The sequence below is a fragment of the Mercenaria mercenaria genome, chromosome 4 (assembly GCF_021730395.1).
Source record: "Mercenaria mercenaria strain notata chromosome 4, MADL_Memer_1, whole genome shotgun sequence".
Lineage (NCBI taxonomy): Eukaryota > Metazoa > Mollusca > Bivalvia > Venerida > Veneridae > Mercenaria > Mercenaria mercenaria.
The window spans coordinates 32,447,931-32,471,212 of record NC_069364.1 but is presented as its reverse complement, the minus strand read 5'-3'; the positions used below and the strand labels follow the sequence as shown (position 1 = coordinate 32,471,212).

Sequence of the window (23,282 nt, the reverse complement as noted above, 5' to 3'; positions counted from 1 at the left end):
CTTGTTTTGAAGTTTGAAAATTGTCTATACCTGTGTATAATGCACACCCACGATTCGGGGGTGGTCCCGGGAGTCAGAAAACTGCGCATTATACATGGGTATCTACGGTACATAAAAGAAGCAAAATACTGATTATTATTCAGAGCAAAAGACTCATAAAAAATATTTCAGCAAATAATGGTTATTTGAAAATAGTTCAAGTAAAGAAAATGCACAGAATTACGTACATTCAAAATAAAAGCTATTAATTTTGCGCGGTAACTGACACGTAACGTCATGGTCATTTTAAGGCAACATTGTTTTGAAGCGTTTCTGCGGCAGTTTATTCATTATTTCTGCATTATTAAACCATAAAGCATCAGATAGAAGGCAGGTTCATGATTTGTTTTCAGAAGAATGGATATGCAAACACATTCAGTTTGTCGTAAACGTCATCGTAAATCGTCACGTTAGATTCCGGTTGGACATGTGCACATACAAATATTAAGGTAACCTACCTCCTTAAGAGACCAGTTATGTTAAGAGACCCCTTTTTAGCTTACATGTCACAAAGTGACAAGGTGAGCTTTTGTGATCGCGCAGCGTCTGTCCGTCCGTCAGTAAACTTTTGCTTGTGACAACTCTAGAGGTCACATTTTTCATGGGATCTTTATGAAAGTCTGTCAGAAAGTTCATCTTGATGATATCTAGGTCAAGTTCGAAACTGGGTCACATGCGGTCCAAAACTAGGTCAGTAGGTCTAAAAATAGAACAACCTTGTAACCTCTCTAGAAGCCATACTTTTCAATGGATCTTCATGAAATTAGTCAGAATGTTCACTTTGATGATATCTAGGTCAAGTTCTAAAACTGGGTCACGTGCCATCAAAAACTAGGTCAGTAGATCAAATTATAAAAAAACCTTGTGACCTCTCTAGAGGCCATATTTTTCACGGGATCTGTATGAAAGTTGGTCTGAATGTTCATCTTGATGATATCTAGTCAAGTTTGAAACTGGGTCAACTGCGGTCAAAAACTAGGTCAGTAGGTCTAAAAATAGAAAAACCTTTTGACTTCTCTAGAGGCCATATTTTTCAATGGATCTTCATGAAAATTGGTCTGAATGTTCACCTTGATCATATTTAGGTCATTTTCGAAACTGGGTCATGTGCGGTCAAAAACTAGGTCAGTAGGTTTAAAAATAGAAAAACCTTGTGACCTCTCTAGAGGCCATATTTTTCATGAGATCTTCATGAAAATTGGTGAGAATGTTCACCTTGATGATATCTAGGCCAAGTTCAAAACTGGGTCACGTGCCTTCAAAAACTAGGTCATTAGGTCAAATAATAGAGAAACCTTGTGACCTCTCTAGAGGCCATATTTTTCAATGGATCTTCATGAAAATCGGTCAGAATTTTTATCTTGATGATATCTAGGCCAAGTTCAAAACTGGGTCACATGAGCTCAAAAACTAGGTCACTATGTCAAATAATAGAAAACACGACATCATACTCAGTTCAAAACTGGGTCATGTGGGGACAGGTGAGCAATTCAGGACCATCATGGTCCTCTTGTTGCCCTTCCCTTAGGTGTTCTCTTAATACAGGTTATAATGTATTTGAAAAGTTTTCAAGTGGCAATGCTTTTTTTTTTTTTCAGAAAAAAAGATTTTGCAGATGTTATGTGATTTCAGTTTGCTTTATTTCATAGAACAAAAATCAGACAAAAATAAATTACTCAGATGGGAATGGAGAAAATATGGAAAGCTAAAATCTCAAGGCAACTGCACGATAATTTGTGTTACACAATTCTATATGTTTCTATTGTGCTTTTATCGATACTTGTCAGATAAAGAACTTTTTGATTATCATTGTAACTGATTGCATTTGCCAGCCTGTTTTCTCTTCTGCTGAATGTTTTATTATATCCCTGCTGCATGTAGTGTATCTTATGTCGTAATGGAGCAATCCAGTAAATTGCTGAGTCATTGTACACATAGACATTGTCCTCCAGGTCATATGCTATCCCTTGCGGTGAGCCACCTTCAAATTCAAATAATGTTTTTCCAGTTTTCATGTTAATGCCTCTCACTCTTCGTAACTTTGCCTCTGTTACAACAATTTCTTCAAATTTCATGGTAGCACATAAAAAGAATTCACACGCAAAACAAGGTTCACCAAGTTGGTTGAGAGTTAGAGTTTTGAGAACTTTACCATTTGATTTGATGATTTGAACTTGATACTCGATATCATCTCTCTCAGGATGGGAATTCAGTTTCATACCCGCAGCTATAGTTAGGTTTTTATCATACAGGGGACAAACTGCTGTTGAGAAACATTCACCTTCAGTGTTAAATGCCACACTTTTTGTGAGTTTTGCAACAGTGGCACACCCAGGTGGCTGAAGTTTATACGTCTGGATGTCGTTGAATTTAGGCCATTTTTTGGTAGGGTCTTGTAATTCTTCCTTATTGATCCGTCTGAATGACACAACAATGTCATAACCACGGGAACAGATTGAGCTGGGATGCAGAACTTTGTAGTCAATGTCACCAATACACTCAAAATCTTCATTATAAAGAGTGAGGTTTTTCTCTCGTATAGTGACAGTGAAGTTATCTACACTGATACATCCATGTATGTTTCTCTCTGACTGCGGAACCTCCTCTACTTTGATTTCTTTATCCTCTAAGGTTGCCACTGGTATTGCCTGTCAATGATAAAAGCATAGATAGAATTTATACTGATATTCAAAGTGTTTTCTTGTTTTGTTTTTGTTCAGGTTTGAATTTGTATGTATGGTATGGCCTGAAAGTCCTGTATCTGAAATACCTCATTTGTATTGCTCAGATTTTTACAGATACTCACACAGGATGTGACAATGTGATAGAAAAAAAATGTTTATGGGTCATAATTAGTGGTTTTTTAGAGGGCACCCATTTCTAATTGAAACATTTCTAACTTTTAACATGACATTTTGTTGGTAAAAAGACTAGATTTCTTCAAGTTATTTATGTTCAAGATGATGACTTAAGAGATTTTTGAGTTTGAACCTAAAGCACTATCACTTTTCTCTTTAATACTGGTTTCCAGTTCTTGTTACTAAATGCATTTCTCAAGCTTCAAAGATTTATGTGGAAATGTTTACAGTTATTTACAAGGAACAAGTTAGTACCACTGGCATGAGACCGGAAAGAAAATGCCACTGTAGTGTTATACACAACCCCTAGGTATACTAATACTATAAGAACCATGGTCATGAACAGGAAAAAATACTAACCCGTTTCAGTCGCGCATTTCTCACCTAAAATGGGCAGTTCGGTATATGTGTACTATGGATATTGAACAAATGGTAATTTATCTTCCATTGTGTACTGGTCACATTCCTTCAATATTTTTTATCTCAGAGAAACAACGCATAGTTTATAGTTTCATCAACGTTACAGAAAAAACTTAGGTGAACTTCCCTCTAGATTACAAAATCATTCTGATTGGCTGATGTGAAAATCTATGTCAGTCGTTGTTTAACTACACGTGTATGCTAAAATGTGTATATGCAGCATAAATGTGCAATATGTGAATTAAATAAACAATACAAATGTGTATCAATATATGACTTCAAATTCAAAATCATTTCTAAGATGAATTTAATTTATCATTTCGAGTTTTATTAAATAACTGTGAACATTTTGCACTCTGTTTTTGTTTGTTTACATTTCACCTAACATGTGCAGACTGCTGTGACCTCTAGACCTGATATTCATTAGGAAAGTTCACACAAGTTTTTTCTGTAACGTTGACGAAAGCATAAAATATGTAGAGTATCTCTGCAATATGAAATAGTGAGGCAATGTAACTGGTGCACGATGGATGATTTATTACCGCATGTTCAATGTGCTTGGTACTCATTCATCAAACTACGCGTTTTAGGTGAGAAACACGCGATTGAAATGGGTTAGTGCATTTTCCCGTTCTTATAGTATACCTAGGGGTTGGGTATAACATGAACAGTGGCATTTTCTTTCTGGTGTGGTGCCAGTGGTTAGTACTTAATCCATCACCTCTGATTAGGTTAACTGCAGCCATTATGTAACTGAAATACTGTAAAAAAAAAAGGTGATAAACTGGAAAGAAAACAAGAAATGTTTACCTACCTGTTAACAAGGACAAGAAAACAAGAACTGTTTACCTACCTGTTTAACAAGGACAAGAAGACAAGAAATGTTTACCTACCTGTTTAACAAGGACGTTGTTAGACAAGGACTCATACTTGGGTCGTTGTTGTGGGAGATTTTTCCCTGTGGCTAAACGATGACTTCTCGTATGTGAAGATACACACTTGCTACATAGATACACGCCACATTGCCCACACCAACCTTTAGCGGGTTTGTGCTGGTTGACACATGGATCACATATAGGGGCATTAAGGTCCTCTTCGGAGGCAAATGGCGTCACTGCAGGCTTAGAATCTCCGCAGCCCATAGTGTTTCTTTCAGGTGGCCGCTTCCTCTTTGTTTTATTCTTTTTTCAGTTTACTTCCATTTTTGTTACACTTATTACCAGCAACCATGATACTGACATTCAAATTTCTGTAGTGTTTAATAACAAGTCCAGTTTGGTATGCTTTCTGTTCTTATAGCACTTTTACATCATTTTGTTGATATTTCAAGTAATTTTTCTAAAGTCTGTTGTTGTCAAAATGCATACAAATTGTATACATTTGTTTAGTATTATCTTAAAAACAGATCAGTGATTTCCATTTAGATAAAAACTTATAAGGTAGTTCCTAAAGTGTAAACATTTTCATCTTTTGAGCTCAAATATATTGTCCTGATTATTTTGATTTTACAGTAAAATTATTAGTAGTTTTGTATTTTTGCCCTTTAATACACGTTCTTGTAAGCTATTTAATTTTGTTACAGTAAAATTAAACTTACAGCTTTCCAAAACATTAACATTTTCATTTCAAAAATATAACATTAAACCTTTCCTTTGTAAATAAGTTTTTCTTAAACCACTTTGTATACAGTATTATCTCTCTAAAAGTATTCTGTTGAAAAATTCAGATTTTACATATATTATAAATAATTGAGGTTTATTTTCAAGATATTTCAGTGTTTATAATGGAATCATTCAAGCTTCGGTTGCCTAAAATAGATAAGACTATTCTCTGTTTTGTTTGATTATTGATTAACTAAGATAGGTCAGGTTTCAGTTACTATGTTAAAGTTGAAAGTCTTTTATTATGAAGTAACTAATGACAGTAGTTCTGTTGTAAATTTATATTCATTGCAGTAGTATACTTTCGACTTCGGTCAACATTTTTTCTGCTATTGTCAATGCCCCGAGTGATAAAGGTACAGATCCAAGCAATGGATTAAGGAAATCAGTTGTGATAGAAAGGGACTGGGTGTATGCTCTATAGGAAATTGAAACAGATGTAGTAAATAGCACACTTGAGTAATCAGTTTTACGTCAGATTTTTTGTTGTTGTAAATTTACATTTGTTTGTTTGTTTGTGTTGGGTTTAAATTTTTCACATATAACAAAGATGGCTGCTTCATGTTGATTCCCAAATCTGATAATTATATGACTGGTACTGATGTACCGTATTTTCCCGAATTAAGGCCACCCCCCCCCCCCCCCCCCCTCTAATTAACGCCCCCCACCCATTTTGGAGGGGAAAAAAGTCAACAAGAACGGGAAAAAAATCACCTACCTCATTTTTATAAGTCCATGTAATAAGTAATTTACAGTACTAAAGTCCAATGTATTAAAAATTAAACACACTTTTAAACAGTCTATGTACGGTAAGTCCAAAACATTTGTACTAAGTACAGTACGTATCCAATCATCAAACAGAAAATTAAACGGTAAATACAAGCAGCGGGTCAAACCATCGACATTGTGTATTGTGCTATTAGCTACCCGCATGTACTAACGAAAATGTTATCGGAGTACACAGCTGTTTGGGTCATGACGTAATGTGTAGTGTCGCGAGCGTGTCAAAATACACGAGGTATCGATGCCGTATTTAAATGCATAAAAGACACACTGCATTAAATTGGATGCCAAATAATTATGTTTTGGGGGATTAAACAACACAGAAACACTTTACAGCTAGTTTGAACGATGTTTTTAAGTTTTGTAAAAATTTTCATTTTTTATTTATTTACCTCAAATAAACGCCCCCTCTTTGGAACATGTAACGCCCCCGGGGGAGTTAATACGGGAAAATACGGTAGGTGTATAATTATTGTTTGCATAAACCTGGAAATGTGTAGGAAAAGGAAAAGGATTTTTACTTGAAAAGTCAAGGAATTTAAAAACTGCTTTTTTGTCATGGAAAGGTCAGATAGCCTTAGATTTCACAATACTTGATAGGTCTGCCCTTAACAGGATAAAGTAAAGTGTTTAAAGGTCCAGATTAACTAACTGTAAGTGTATTCACAAGGTAATAAATAACATATATAAAAAAGAATCCCTTGGGATATTACAAAAATACTTAATTGTCAATCTTGATGGTTGTTTACTAAAGCTTAAATATTAATATGTATGTTTGTATTTGCACCTGTTAATATATTATCATTTTCTGTTGACATTTCCGCATCTTTTTCATACAATTTTGATTAATTACTTTTACCTGTCAGTAGTTTTGAAATAATATCATTTACATAATGAAATATACAAATAAGTACTTTCAATTTATTTTGATGTTGATTGGTTTTAGCACATACATTTGACTATTTAATGTATAAAATGTTGTTTTTTTTTGTTATATTTCACAGATTGTTGATCTTGCCTTACTGGTCAAACAGGACATGTTAGCTGACACAGTTGATCCTGTGACTCGGACTTTACCTAGTATCAGTCATAATCTAAACCAGACATCAGCTATGATAGCTGTAATGGGGCAGTCACAAACTAACCCGAACCTGACATCACCAACTGCTGTGAGTATAGACAACAGTATCAAAATATCTGCACATTTAGTTTGGCCCTATCACTTATAATAATAATAATAATAAAGTCTTTATTTAACGAGGCAACACAGTTGGGTGTACCCAGTCTTCCCTGTGAGCCTCAAATGTACATATATACAGTAAACACAAATTAACAAATTAAGGTACTTCTGCACGTTTGGATCGAACTTTTTTCTACAATGTAGAATTTGATTAAACTCTGATTTTTCAAAACTTCAGCATATACCTAGAAAATTCAGCAAATAAAAAAGATAGGGTCGCGTGCTTGATTTCTTGCTAGACTGCTTTGAAAAATTTAGACCTCATGCAATATTTCATAATGGGAGTCTATGGGAAAATCATAACTTTCATAACATTTTTCGCGAATAGAATTTTTTCTACAATGTAGATTTTGATGAAACTTCCCATGGTTGTTAATAAACATATGGACTATAATTTGATGAAATAAAATGTATAGGTCCGTGTGCTTCTTTTTGAGATATTTGACCATGATTAATTTGAACTTGACATTTCACGCTAATTTCAACACATTATTTTGAATTTTTTAACGTGCCGTATGTTTTACTATCATATTTTGACTTAAGAAATATAGCAACAGTGCCATTGTAATAAATTTACTCACAGGTTTCAATTAATTCATAAATTGATTTTCATTTCCGTAGGCCGAATCCAGGCTTTATTCTACGTTTTCCGAATACATAACGTTAAGCCATCACTTCCGGTTTTTTAAACGTGCAGAACTACCCTAAAGTAAACAAAGTCATGAAGGGATTATAATGCAAAACAGCATATATAAGAGGATTACATGAAATTTACATAAGGAAGGTAATAGAATAAACAACATGGTTTTATGTAAAGTTACACTGAAAGCAAAAGTAATGAAACAAACAATATACAATTATTTGTTAATTATTTATAGTTTTAAATAAGTACTCTGATATCAAAAAATATCATAGTTCTCATGCGGTTGATAGATGTTGTTGCCCACTAGAGAACCACCATTTTAAATAATTGCTTTTGAATGTGTTCAGGTTTGTTGATGTTCTTATATGATAAGGAAGTGAGTTCCATAATTTTGCACCAGAGTATGCCAGTGATTTTCTGCAGAATTCAAGTGGAGGTTTTGGAACTAAAAGTAGTCTTTGATCATATGATCTCAATGACCTATTTTCAGTATATGTAAATAGTTGCTTCATGTAACTAGGGAGAAGGTTGTTAAGAGACTTGTATACTAATATGGCTTTTTTATAATTAGCTCTATCTTGAAATTTCATCCAGTTAAGTTGAATAAATAAATCATCTGTTGGTGTGTCAATGTCTTTATCTAAAATAACACGAGCTGCACGTTTTTGGAATTTGTACATGTCATTCAAAAGCTCAGTGTTACAGTTTCCCCAAATCGTGCAACAGTAATCTAGATGAGGAAGAATGTATGCATTGAAGAACATTTTTCTAGTATGGAGATTTAAAAATTGTTTAATTCTCATAAGCAAATATAATAAGGAGTTGCATTTATTCAGTGTCATTTGAACATGCATTTTCCAGTTAAGGGTATGATCAATATGAACTCCCAGGAGTTTTTCTGTGGTTGAAGTTTGTATAGTTTTATCTTTGAGAGAAATATTTGAGTCTTTGATAGTATTATATGTGTGGTTTGAAGGCTTGATTCCATTGTGAGCATTCTAAAATTAAAATGTCCACACATTTAGACTGCCCAAGTAACTAACAATTTAGATACAGCATGTTCAATTCCTTTGTGTGAACAGTGTTTTACATATTAAAATGTTCACACATTTAGACTGCCCAAGTAACTAACAATTTAGATACAGCATGTTCGATACCTTTGTGTGAACAGTGTTTTACATATTAAAATGTCCACACATTTAAACTGCCTCAGTAACTAACAGTCTATATACAACGTGATCAGTTCCTTTGACATGTGAACAGTGTTTTACATATTAATTCATTCACACATTTAGTCTGCCTCATATCACTTACCACCAGTCTAATGGTAATAGGTTTGATCCCTTAGTGAAAGCAGGATTTTAACTGATACCCTAGCTAAAGTCTTTTGTCCAGTCTGTTTCCAGTCCTTGTAGAATATTTGTCATTTAAGGTAGTTCTGAATGTTTAATTGAACTAAAGTGATGGTGTAACCTCATTTTTTCGAGAAAAGTGAAAATAATGCCTAGTAGCAATCATAAGGACAGCATAAATGTTTCTTGGAATCTCTAATATATGTGTCTTAAGCAGTCTTTTTTAAGGTAAATTTTGAAAATAGATAGGTTTTGATGTAAGAAAAAATTCAGATAGTTTTGCTTGACTGATTTTAGGGGCCACCAGGGCTAAAAATAAAAAAAAAAACACTAAAACAACACTCTGATAAACCACTTGATGGATCATCACCAAACTTAGGCTGTATTATCCTTGTATTGACCTCTCTCACATTTGTTAAAATGGCCCTACTTTGCCACTTGAAGGGACTGCCACAGTATAAAATAGAGAACCATTTAAACAACTTTTAATGAACTGTTGAATGGATGTTCATCAAACTTGATCTGAAGCAAGGTCGAAAGGTCACAGTCTACCTCAGATGAGTGAATTAGGCCCATTTTGGGTTAGGTTTTTTTCTTACACAGTATTAATATGCATCGAGGTTTGTACAGTGGTATCATAAGGAAACTGTTGTTTTCAGAGTCCTCCTGGCACACCTATGAGTCAGTCAGCAAGTTCTACAGGAGGTACCCAGGCAACAGGGTCTGGTGGAAAGTCAAAACCTAAGAAGAAAAAGAAAGTATGTATTTCTATTTCTATATAAATTATATTGGCAAACAGATTTTGACTTAACACTATCTCTTGTTTAAGAAATATTCTCAGCAGTATTAAACTACTACTGAATTTATTGTACTCCTTGACAACAAAGTTGTAAGGGGGGGTATGCTGGTTTCAGGTTGTCCGTCCGTCTGTCTGTCTGTCTGTCCGTAGACACAATCTTGTGCGCACCATCTCTCCTCATTCCCTTGACACAATTTAATGAAACTTCACACAAGTGATCAGTAACAACAGTAGTTGTGCATGGGGCATGTTAGGTTCTTTCAGAAAAAAAACTTGCAGAGTTATGGGACTTTGTTTTTTGTTACTATACTATATACATAGACACAATCTTGTGCGCACCATCTCTCTTCATCCCCTTGACACAATTTAATGAAACTTCACACAAGTGATCAGTAACAACAGTAGTTGTGCATGGGGCATGTTAGGTTCTTTCAGAAAAAAAGCTTGCAGAGTTACGGGACTTTGTTTTTTGTTACTATACTATATACATAGACACAATCTTGTGCGCACCATCTCTCCTAATCCACTTGACACAATTTAATGAAACTTCACACAAGTGATCAGTAACAACAGTAGTTGTGCATGGGGCATGTTAGGTTCTTTCAGAAAAAAAAATTGCAATGTTACGGGACTTTGTTTTTTGTTACTATACTATATACATAGACACAATCTTGTGCGCACCATCTCTCCTCATCCACTTGACACAATTTAATGAAACTTCACACAAGTGATCAGTAACAACAGTAGTTGTGCATGGGGCATGTTAGGTTCTTTCAGAAAAAAAACTTGCAGAGTTATGGGACTTTGTTTTTTGTTACTATACTATATACATAGACACAATCTTGTGCGCACCATCTCTCCTCATCCACTTGACACAATTTAATGAAACTTCACACAAGTGATCAGTAACAACAGTAGTTGTGCATGGGGCATGTTAGGTTCTTTCAGAAAAAAAAATTGCAATGTTACGGGACTTTGTTTTTTGTTACTATACTATATACATAGACACAATCTTGTGCGCATCATCTCTCCTCATCCACTTGGCACAGTTTAATGAAACTTCACACAAGTGATCAGTAACAACAGTAGTTGTGCATGGGGCATGTTAGGTTCTTTCAGAAAAAAAATTTGCAGAGCTACGGGACTTTGTTTTTTGTCACTAAACTATATACATATTTATTACATAGACACAATCTTGTGCGCACCATCTCTCCTCATCCCCTTAACACAATTTAATGAAACTTCACACAAGTGATCAGTAACAATAGTAGTTGTGCATGGGGCATGTTAGGTTCTTTCAAGGACAAAAATTGCAGAGTTATGGGACTTTGTTTCTTGTTAACATATTATGTACATACAGTCTGCATATGCAGTCTTGTGCACGCCTAATCTTCCGAACCCTTGCACACAATTTAATGAAACTTCACACAAGTGATCAGTACCAACCCTAGTTGTGCATGGTGCATGTTACGTTCTTTTAGATAAATATTCTGCATAGTTATGGGACTTTGTTTTTTGTTACTAAACTGTATACATACAGTCTATATACATACAGTCCACATAATTATGCAATCTTGTGTGCGTCAAATTGCAATGTACTGTGTCAGTGCATGCGGGAGGTACATTCATCAGCTTTAGTGATAGCTCTAGTTTGTTACTATACTGTATACATACAGTCTATATACATACAGTCCACATAATTATGCAATCTTGAGTTCGTCAAATTGCAATGTACTGTGTCATGCATGCGGGGGGGGGGTACATTCATCACCTTTAGTGATAGCTCTAGTTGTTATTGTTAAATGTTCTTGTAAGTTCTTGTAACTCACCTGTGAAAACTGAGATGGCTGTGCTTGATAGTGTTATGGTCCATATTATGGATGGATCATGTTCAGATAAGTTTATGATCAGTTTTGTCTTTCCTGATTTGTTTTGTTTTTGTTCCATTTTTAAGCTGCACCAACACATTTTTAGGTCATCAGGCAACTTTTCAGTAGTAAAGGTGGAGTCAACACTTGTGGTGTTATTCAAGGCACAGGGGGCCCTTGGGTGGAACCACTAAACGTCCAGCAAGAATTATTATTACAGTATAAATGAATGTAAAAGACTTAAATGCACATGTTATCATGTTTATTGCTATTAAACAGTAAAAAGGGGATGAATAAAATGCTTGTGATCCAATCATAGATAATGTAAGGAAAATGCTGCAAACCATAAAAATTGTTTAAGTAAGTTACTTTAGGTTTGGGTGGTGTTTTACTGTATATTATATGCCTTTCTCTGTACCGATGCTTTACTGAGCCACATGTCATTGTGTCTGTGCATGAACAAGCAGTTTTTCATAGTATCGATGCTTTAGTGAGTGATGTGTCATTGTGTCTGTTCGTGTGTAGCAGCTTCTTTTCCCTGTACCGATGCTTGCATGAGCTGTGTGTCATTGTGTCTGTGCATGAGCAAGCAGTTTTTCATAGTATCGATGCTAAATTAGTGAGTGATGTGTCATTGTGTCTGTTAGTGAGTAGCAGCTTATTTTCCCTGTACCAATGCTTGCGTGAGCCATGTGTCATTGTGTCTGTGCATGTCAGCAAGCAGCTTTTCACAGTATTGATGCTTTAGTGAGCGATGTGTCATTGTGTCTATTCATGAACAAGCAGTTTTTTCCTGTACCTATGCTTGAGTGAGCCATGTGTCATTGTGTCTATGCATGAGCAAGCATTTTTTTCGCTTTATCTCTGCCATGTGTCATTGTGTATCTGCATGCGAGCAGCCTTTCCCTGTGTCTGTGCTTGAGTGAGCCATGTTTCATTGTGTCTGTTCGTGAGCAAGCAGCTTTTCCCTGTACCAGTGCTTGAGTGAGCCATGTTTCATTGTGTCTGTTCGTGAGCAAGCAGCTTTTCCCTGTCCCGATGCTTGAGTGAGCCATGTTTCATTGTGTCTGTTCGTGAGCAAGCAGCTTTTCCCTGTACTGATGCTTGAGTGAACCATGTTTTATTGTGTCTGTGCATGAGCAAGCATTTTTTTTCGCTTTATCTCTGCCATGTGTCATTGTGTATCTGCACGAGCGAGCAGCCTTTCCCTGTGTCTGTGCTTGAGTGAGCCATGTTTCATTGTGTCTGTTCGAGAGCAAGCAGCTTTTCCCTGTACCAGTGCTTGAGTGAGCCATGTTTCATTGTGTCTGTTCGTGAGCAAGCAGCTTTTCCCTGTCCCGATGCTTGAGTGAGCCATGTTTCATTGTGTCCGTTCGTGAGCAAGCAGCTTTTCCTTGTACGGATGCTTGAGTGAACCATGTTTCATTGTGTCTGTTCGTGAGCAAGCAGCTTTTCCCTGTCCCGATGCTTGAGTGAGCCATGTGCTGTTGTGTCTGTCTGTGAGCAAGCAACCTTTCCTTGTACTGATGCTTGAGTGAAACATGGGTCGTTGTGTCTGTTTGTAAGCTTTTGTTCATGAGCGAACAGCTTTTCACTGTATCTCTGCTTTACTGAGCCATGTTTCATTGTGTCTGTTCGTGAGTGAGCAGCTTTTCCCTGTACTAATGCTTGAGTGAGCCATGTTTCATTTGTCCGTACATGAGCAAGCAGCTTTTCCCTGTACCGATGCTTGAGTGAACCATGTTTCATTGTGTCTGTTCGTGAGCAAGCAGCTTTTCCCTGTCCCGATGCTTGAGTGAGCCATGTGCTATTGTGTCTGTCTGTGAGCAAGCAGCCTTTCCTTGTACCGATGCTTGAGTGAGCCATGTGTCATTGTGTCTGTTTGTAAGCTTTTGTTCATGAGCGAACAGCTTTTCACTGTATCTCTGCTTTACTGAGCCATGTTTCATTGTGTCTGTTTGTGAGCAAGCAGCTTTACCCTGTGCTTGAGTGAGCCATGTTTCATTGTGTCTGTTCGTGAGCAAGCAGCTTTTCCCTGTCCCGATGCTTGAGTGAGCCATGTTTCATTGTGTCTGTTAGTGAGTGAGCAGCTTTTCCCTGTGTTAATACTTGAGTGAGCCATGTTTCATTGTGTCTGTTCGTGAGCAAGCAGCTTTTCCCTGTCCCGATGCTTGAGTGAGCCATGTTTCATTGTGTCTGTTCGTGAGCAAGCAGCTTATCCCTGTACTGATGCTTGAGTGAGCCATGTTTCATTTTGTCCGTACATGAGCAAGCAGCTTTTCCCTGTACCGATGCTCGAGTGAGCCATGTTTCATTGTGTCCGTTCGTGAGCAAGCAGCTTTTCCCTGTACTGATGCTTGAGTGAGCCATGTTTCATTTTGTCCGTACATGAGCAAGCAGCTTTTCCCTGTACCGATGCTTGAGTGAACCATGTTTCATTGTGTCTGTTCGTGAGCAAGCAGCTTTTCCCTGTCCCGATGCTTGAGTGAGCCATGTTTCATTGTGTCTGTTCGTGAGCAAGCAGCTTTTCCTTGTAACGATGCTTGAGTGAGCCATGTTTCATTGTGTCTGTTCGTAAGCAAGCAGCTTTTCCCTGTCCCGATGCTTGAGTGAGCCATGTTTCATTGTGTCTGTGTTTGAGCAAGCAGTTTTTCATAGTATTGATGCTTGTGTGAGCCATGTTTCATTGTGTCTGGTCGTGAGTGAGCAGCTTTTCCCTGTACCGATGCTTGGGTGAGCCATGTTTCATTGTGGCTTTGCATGAGCAAGCAGGATTTCATTTTGTCAATGTATGAGTGAGCAGCTTTTCCCCTTCGATGTTCGAGCGAGCAAGGTTTCATTGAGTATGCATAAGTGAGCGACTTTTTACTGTACAGATGATTGAGTGAGCAGGATTTCATTTTGTCTATGCAGAAGTGGGCGGCTTTTTGCTGTATCGTTCCATGAGCAATTGGTGTATCACAGTAGATTATTAATTTTCAGTTCTGTGGCAAGAAAATATTATTTTCATATATATTTCACAGGCTAATTTACCCCACTCACTGGAGTCATCTGTAGTGAAAGCCATACAACCGTCTGATATACAGGAGTCTATGAGAAGATATACAGCCTTCGTTGGACCTTTTGCCTCTCAACTTGTATGTTTATTAGTCCCCTACTGGTTGAAAACCAGTTTCGGGGACTATAGGAATGCACTTTTCCGTCCGTCCGTCCGTCTGTCCGTCCGTCCGTCTGTCCGTCCATCCGTCCGTCCGTCTGTCCGTCCGCAATTTCGTGTCCGGTCCATAACTCTGCCATCCATGAAGGGATTTTAATATTACTTGGCACAAATGTTCCCCATGATGAGACGATGTGTCATGCGCAAAACCTGGACCCCTAGCTCAAAGGTCAAGGTCACAATTGGAGGTCAAAGGTCAACAGGGCTTTTTTCCTGTCCGGTCCACAACTCTCCCATCCTTGAAGGGATTTTAGTATTACTTGGCACAAATGTTCCCCATGATGAGATGATGTGTCATGCGCAAATCCCGGCACCCTAGCTCAAAGGTCAAGGTCACAATTGGAGGTCAAAGGTCAACAGGGCTTTTTTCCTGTCCGGTCCATAACTCTCCATCCATGAAGAGATTTTAATATTACTTGGCACAAATGTTCCCCATGAGGAGACGACGTGTTATGCGCAAAACCTGGACCCCTAGCTTAAAGGTCAAGGTCACAATTGGAGGTCAAAGGTCAACAAGGCTTTTTTCCTGTCCGGTCCATAACTTTCCCATCTATGAAGGGATTTTAATATTACTTGGCACAAATGTACCTCATAATAAGACGATGTGTCATGCACAACTTTCAGACCCCTAGCTCAAAGGTCAAGGTCACACTTAGCAGTCAAATGTTAACATAGCATGAACAGGGTCTGTTTCGTGTCCGGTCCATAACTCTGACATTCATTAAGGAATTTTAATATCACTTAGCACAAGTGTTCCCCATGATGAGACAACGTGTCATGGGCAAATCCCAGACCCCTAGCTCAAAGGTCAAGGTCACAATTGGGGGTCAAAGGTCAACAGAGTTTTTTTCCTGTCCCGTCCATAACTCTGCCATCCATGAAGGGATTTTAATATTACTTGGCACAAATGTTCCCCATGATGAGACAACATGTCATGCGCAAAACCCAGACCCTTAGCTCAAAGGTCAAGGTCACAATTGGAGGTCAAAGGTCAATAAGGTTTTTGCCCTGTCCGATCCAGAACTCTGTCATCCATCAAGGGATTACAATATTACTTGGCATAAATGTTTCCCATGATGAGACGACGTGTCATGCGATACACCCAATACCCTAGCTTAAATGTCAAGGTCACACTAAGATCAAAGGTCAAGAGGATTTTTTTCCTGTCCGGTCTATAACTTTGTCATGCAAAGCAGGATTTAGATATCAGTTGGCACAAATATTCCCCTGGATGAGACAACATGTCATGCGCAAGAACTAGGTCCCTAGGTCTAAGGTCAAGGTCATATTTAGAGGTCAAAGGTCAAATTCAAGAATGACTTTGTACGGGACATTTCTTCTTCATGCATGGAGGGATTTTGATGTAACTTGGACCAAATGTTCACCACCATGAGGCACCCTTGTTTTTAGAATTACGTCCCTTTGTTGTTACTATAAATAGATTTTATTGTAACTTTTTTATTACTGGCGGTAGAGAAAAATCGAGACCACTTTTCTGTGGTACAGCATGCATGTTACATCCAATTTTTAGGTGTATTTTGACCTATCTCTACCTGGTAAAGAGTTTCTTGTGGACTTGTATTATATAGATTTTTTTTTTTTTTTTTTTTTTTTTTTAAAGATTAATTTCCCTTTGTTGTTACTATAAATAACTTACATGATAACATTTTTATAATCAGCCAAAAAAATTCAATATGAAAACAACTGTAGGTTTTTATATATATAAATTTTAATCCAAGTGTTTTGTTATAACATATTGTATATAGAGTACAATATTGTTTATACATCATTGACAGATATCAGTTCATTATGTTATACTGCAGTAGAGAAAATTAGGTGCCTTCCAGTAGGGGACTTTGTATTGCATGGCAATACTTCATTCACTTGTTCTTTTTATACTAGTGCATAAATATTATCTTTAGACAGTTGCCCATTTTTGTGATACATCGATGGCTTGTTTTTAGCTCACCTGAGCCAAAGGCTCATGGTGAACTTTTGTGACCGCTCAATGTCCATCGTATGTCGTCCGTCCGTCAACATTGTCTAAAAAAATCTTCTTCTTGAAAACCACAGGGCAGAATTACACCAAACTTTACAGAAATGATCCTTGGGTGATCCTCTTCCAAAATTGTTCAAAGAATTGAATTCCATGCAGAACTCTGGTTGCCATGGCAATCAAAATGAAAAACTTAAAAAATCTTCTTGTCCAAAACCGCAAGGCCTAGAGCCTTGATATTTGGCATGTGACATCATCTAATGGTCCTCTATGAGAAAAGAGGGGTCCCAAGTTTTGCATAGACTTATATAGGAAAAAACTTTAAAAATCTTCTTGTCTAAAACCACAAGACCTAGGCCTTTGATATTTGGGATGTAGCATTGACTTGTTGTCCTCTACCAAAATTGTTCAAATTATTACCCTTGGGTGAAAAGAGGCCCTGCCCTGAAGGGTCTCAAGTTTTGCATTGACTTATATAGGAAACTTGTTTTAAAATCTTCTTGTCTGAAACTGCAAGGCCTAGGATTTTGGTATTTGGTATGTTGCATTGCCTTGTGGTCCTCTACCAAAATTGTTCAAATTATTACCCTGTGGTGAAAAGAGGCCCTGCCCCTGGGGGTCTCAAGTTTTACATAGACTTATATAGGAAAAAACTTTAAAAATCTTCTTGCCTGAAACTCATGGTTCGCATCGGTCTTGAAAAGTACTTGAATTTGATGTTTCAAGTACTTGAATTTGAAACTGCCAAAAACTCCTTGAAAAGTACTTGAATTTTGAAAAAAAAAAATTAATAAATTTTGATAAAATTAATTGTCCTTGAATTGATGTTCTGCGAATAGAAAATCAGAAAAAATAACAGATCAGACCAAAATATCGAAAAAAGTCCGTATAAAATGGGGGGAAAATCCTTGAAAAGTACTTGAATTTTGTTTTGAAAGTTCTGTATGAACCATGAAACTGCAAGGCATAGGCTTTTGATATTTGGTATGTTGCCTTGCCTAGTGTTCCTCTACCAAGTTTAACATAGACTTATACAAGAAAAAAAAAATCTTCTTGTCTTGAATGTTCAAGGCCTTTGATATTTGGTATATAGCATTGCATAGTGGATCTCTTACAAGATGGTTCAAATTATACCACTGGGGTGAAAAGAGGCCCCACCCTGAGGGTCAGTTGTAATATGATCTATATAGGAAAAAGTACTTAAAAAATTATCAGATCATAGTTCCTAGACTGTTTAATTATAATTACCTGATGACTTCAAGTGATTAGGGGTCACCTGACTGTGACCTTGACCTACTGATCTATTTTCTTGTTTTTTAAAGGGTAAGGAAAGCCTGACAAAAAGTTTCTTCTTTATGAAGGCCATCCTCAAGCCTTTCATAACACTGAAAGAATTTTTAAAATTGGACCACTGTTGAAAAAGATATGGCAGTTTGAAATTTAAGAAAATGACTGATCATGGAGGCAGCCATTTTAGTGTGTTTATGACCTCATTTACATACTGCTGAATTCTTTATTTAGCAAATAAGATTAATTTTTATATGTTTCTTGATTGTATGGTGTAATACATGATAATTTCTTTCATTATAGCTGGAAAAAGAAGAGAAATTATTTTACAGAAATAAGTAAATACAGTTCAAATGTGTATCTAAAAATTTAATAAATACGCCATTTTGTTTTTTGTTGCCATGGAAACAAAATGTCCACCAATTAATGCTCATAACTTTCTCATTTTTACTCAGATTTTGAAAATTCTTTCTCTTCTTTAAATGATTTAAGAAATCCCAGCTGACAAAATTAACATAAGAACAACATTGCCTTTCCCTTTAAGATACAGCCTTGAAATTTGGATGACATGTACAGTTTAGCACACCATTCTTAAAACTGACTTTCAGTGACCATGAATATGACCTACTGACCTACTTTCTTAATATTTAGCATCAGTTTGCCATTTGAAACTTATGGCTCATATTACTCAGGTGAGTAATCCAGGGTCATCATGACCCTCTTGTTTCAGTTTGTTAATCCCCCATCACTAGTGGTGGGGGATTATAGGAATGGTCTCCTTCCATCTTCCGTCCTTCCATAACATTTCATGTCTGCTCTCTGTATCTTCTAAACCCCTTGAAGGATTTTCATGAAACTTGGGTCAAATGATCACCTCATCAAGATGATGTGCAAAACCCATGAGTCAGCCATATCGGTTCAAGGTCAAGGTCACAACTCAAGGTCAAAGGTTTGAGCCTTCCATTCCATGTCCGCTCTGCATCTCCTAAACCCCTGAAGGATAATCATGAAATTTGGGTCAAATGATCACCTCATCAAGACAATATGCAGAATTCATGATTCAGCCATGTCAGCTCAAGGTCAAGGTCACAACTCAAGGTCAAAGGTTTGAGCTTTCCATTTTGTGTGTGCTCTGTATCTCCTAAATCCCTTGAAGGAAACTTGGATCAAATGATCACCTCATCAAGACGATGTGCAGAACCCATCAGTCAGCCATGTCGGCTCAAGGTCAAGGTCACAACTCAGGTTCAAATGTTTGAGCCTTCCATTTTGTGTCCGCTCTGTATCTCCTGAACCCCTTGAAGGATTTTCATGAAACTTTGGTCAATTGATCACCTCATCAAGATGATGAGCAGAACTCATGAGTCAGCCATGTTGGCTCAAGGTCAAGGTCACAACCCGAGGTCAAAGGTTTGAGCCTTCCATTTTGTGTACCCTCTATCTCCTTAACCCCTTCAAGGATTTTAATGTATTCCCCTTATCAAGACAATGTGCAGAATTCAAAATTTGCCCCAGCAAGCTTAAGGTCAAGGTCACAACTTGAATGTTTAATGGTTCCACCCAATACCATCAAACCCTTTCACTATCCATAACAGTGGCGGGGGATATAGCTGTCTTTCAGACTGTCTTGTTAACATAGAACTATCAGTGTTATTCACTCATTTGTATCAAATTTATTCAGGACTCGGGTCAGCTAGGCAATACAATTGCTTTGCATGATACAATACTTATGTTACATTTTCTAAGGAATCTTATTCTATATGCTTCATCTCTCTAATTCTATTTTCAGAAGTTCAATTCCCAGTTGTCACCAAAATTGATCACATTAAGTTGCTAGCAGGTACCAGTAGTTTCTTGAGAGCTGGACTCCGAGTGTTGCAGAATGAATTCTATACTATAATGAATTGTGTATGCAGTTATAGTCGATCTGTATGGAATTGTAAGCAGTGAATGTTAGAATCAGTTTGAGTATAGTATCTTCATCAAAGTATTCGCAGGACGAAGTTGATGGAAACACTACATTTAGCATTACATTGTTTATAGGTGGTTGCATTTAAATGCTAGTATGTGTCATTTACAGAACTGTAAGAAGAGACGTTATATTCAGTGCAGAGAAACTATGACAGTGACAAACACTTATAAAATGATAAAGTGTTTAGGCAGAAGACGGAGAAATTAGGGATTTATGCTCATTGGAGATCAGAAAACTTTAGGACTGCTATCAGTGCTGTAGGCTTCATTTTCAGAAGAGTTATGAACTACTAATATTCATTTCCCTGTATTTAACAATTCATCTGTTTTGCTGAAAATGTGAACAGCTCTTTTTATTACGAGTTACATGTATACAAATTTTAGTAAAACTCTGTTTTGATTTTACAAAAATTAACCATTAAGAAATGTATGGATTTTTAGTTAAATTGATCTGTGGAATATCTTGCTAAAAGTGCAATATGTATTTTTGTTTATTTTGCAAAAGTATAAGCATTCAAAAAGAATATTCAATATCTGAGAACATAAAAGGCAGCATTAGGGATGTCAGTCATACAAAGAAGTGGTTTAGCCTTGGAAACTGGTATGTGAAGAAAGTGTCACGGGTTCAAGACGTTATCTTTTTTATTTGCAATCATTAAAAATGGAAGTTGGTTAGACTTTTACATAGTGAATTTTTTATCTTATATTTTACAATACAGTGTTATTCAAACTCAAATAAGCTACTACATTGTACTGTTGAACAGATTATGTAAATAGCAAAGTTTGTTTTGGGTTTTTCAACAGTATTTCAGTTATGTAATGGCTGAATGCACCTAATGCCATTTTCTTTTAAATGTGTGTTTCATGGAGACCAGTCTTTTTATGTCAAGGATTTCTATCTACAGTTTGACAGATTTATGACTAAGAATATTGAAAATTTAAATTTGGACATTTTCTTTATTGTACCAGGCTTGAGCACCAACCAGTCCGTCGGGCAATCTGCAGATGTATAACACAAAATGGTATAAAAAGCTAGAAAATGAATATATTGTTGTCCATCAGTGTCATTAAATGACCATGAAATACACAGGAATTTCAGCACTGTTTTATCATGTTGATGTCATTTCTTATTGAATTACCTGTTATGGGGCCGTTATATGTTTGGATGGGGGAAGGAGCTTGCAATTCTTGTTATAGACACAGTCTTTTTGTATGTTAACAATTTTGTACATGTTTCCTATATATCATAAATTACTTTATGAGCATTTATTTATTTGACTGAAATTTAATGCAAATTTTGATTCCACATCTCATTTTTTTTTTCGATGTAAATGAGATGTGAAACCAAAATTTGTAGTCCTGTTTGGCACCATATAACCTATACTGTGTTGGTGCGCCGTAAAACTCATATAAATAAATAAATAAATTGACTGAAATGTATGTGTTTGTTATTATTAAAATGGTGTAGATTGTTTTTGTTTGGTCAGTAAGCTACGAATTAGCTGTGGGAATGCAAGATTTCAGTCAGTCTGCTTTTGTTTCATACTGTGTTTTAGATATATGTCAGATTTATGCATCTAAAATTCTCAAGTATAATAAAATAAGTTTTGAGACCTGTCTCAAAGTACAATCACACCATTGGTCAATATCAAGATTATACTCTAGAACAACCAATCAGATGCCAGTGTTTCTAGACTGGTCTCCCAAGTTTTGAAAGGTCACTATATAACAAAAGTATGTTCTCCAGAAACATCTCACAACTTACTGTCATGAATCAAGATGCTGAAAATCATTACTGTGTTTGGTTTGATCAACAAGTATAAATAAAAATAGGTCAACATTTTTATTTACATTACTATAACAAAATCTGTTATCAACAAGATGGTGCTTTTCCCCAAGAAATCAATATTTGAATAATTATACACTTTTCAAATTATTATGTCTGAATGATCTATTATATTACAACACACTATGTTCATGCTACACATGTTAAGTTGAGATTTTTAAACAGATCTATTTATAGGCAATGCTAATGAACACTGACCATGTAAAACAAAGCAATGAATAGGTTTTTTACAATTATTTCTTTATAAATATTATCACATCACTGATGTACTAATTTTCTAAACATCTCCATACTGATAACATATATAATTTACTGCATAAATATGTGCTCCTTAGGGTACAATGAACACGTTAGATTCAACTATAAAACAGCATAATATGGCATCACTGTGGATAGTATGTACAAACTTAACTGTCTTTCCAATACATTTACACAAAGATTTAACTACATGCCCTAAATACTGGTAGTAAAAAATCATAATTGATTTACAAGTTCAACACATACATGTATTGTGTAAAATGTATAAGCTTCATTTGACTGAAATTTATTTCTTAGTAAGGACTAAATGTTGACAAGATAAATTTATTACACTGTGTGTAGTTTACCTAATCTAGAATGAAAGCTGCCACTAGATTCCATATTTAATATAAGTAAACTACATACTTGACCTTTGCTCTTGCCCAATAAAACAATTCTGGCAGTATATGTTTCCTATTAGGTAATCTACACACCGTGTAACTAATACTACATTCTAATATGCTTGTTCCTGTTAAAACATGCTTACGCTAAAATGACACCATGATAATTGACAGTGACATCAATGTTTTTGTTGTGGCAAAGAAAGAGCGCTACTACATTTTAACTTTTGGTTTAGATTAAGGGCATATCAAAATCGAAATAATGTGTAGCAAAATCATATTTTACTTAAATTAATACACTAAAAATTGCGTGAAATTATTCCGCAAACATATTACCTCTTTTTTGTGCATTAATACTGATAAAACACAATTTTTCTTTACAATATTTCTTAAATTAAATAATCTAACAAAGTAATATTACTAATATGTGTGTTAAAACAAGTCTGGGCAAAGAGCTATAAAATAAATAGATTGGCAACTTGAAAGGCATATAGAGCAAATCTCGCCAACCTCCCGTGACAAAAAAACGAGATCTCGTTACCGGAAGTGGCGCTTTCTCCACGCGCCATTTTGTATGCGAAAGCAATTATTCATCGGTAAAATAATTATCACCGTATGACCACGCTTCTTTCGATGGCAAAAAAAACCCCTGTACTTCGTGTCT

General features: G+C 36.2%; 2 protein-coding genes across 2 annotated transcripts in view; one reads left to right on the top strand and one right to left on the bottom strand.

Annotated features, from left to right (window-relative positions):
• The window catches only part of LOC123551405 (transcription initiation protein SPT3 homolog), a 138,121-nt gene extending 116,551 nt beyond the window's left edge, over nucleotides 1–21,570 (top strand). The window contains exons 10-13 of the mRNA XM_045340324.2: nucleotides 6,766–6,930; nucleotides 9,656–9,754; nucleotides 14,687–14,800; nucleotides 19,953–21,570. Coding sequence (XP_045196259.2) covers nucleotides 6,766–6,930; nucleotides 9,656–9,754; nucleotides 14,687–14,800; nucleotides 19,953–20,000 — 426 coding nt within the window. The 3' untranslated portion in view covers nucleotides 20,001–21,570. The remainder of the gene's footprint in view (nucleotides 1–6,765; nucleotides 6,931–9,655; nucleotides 9,755–14,686; nucleotides 14,801–19,952) is intronic.
• On the bottom strand, nucleotides 1,353–5,401 carry LOC123551404 (uncharacterized). Its single transcript, XM_045340323.2, has 2 exons — nucleotides 4,211–5,401; nucleotides 1,353–2,687 (listed from the first exon to the last, which is right to left on the bottom strand). Exons 1-2 carry the CDS (start codon nucleotides 4,457–4,459, stop codon nucleotides 1,779–1,781), a joined length of 1,158 nt encoding a protein of 385 aa, XP_045196258.2. The 5' UTR covers nucleotides 4,460–5,401; the 3' UTR covers nucleotides 1,353–1,778.
• Nucleotides 21,571–23,282: the final 1,712 nt, after the last annotated feature.

Coding starts and splice junctions, on each gene's coding strand:
- LOC123551404 (XM_045340323.2), bottom strand. CDS start 4,459: ATGGGCTGCGGAGATTCTAAGCCTGCAGTGACGCCATTTGCCTCCGAA. Junction 2,688..4,210: donor ACAACGTCCTTGTTAAACAG/GTAGGTAAACAT, acceptor TATCATTGACAG/GCAATACCAGTGGCAACCTT.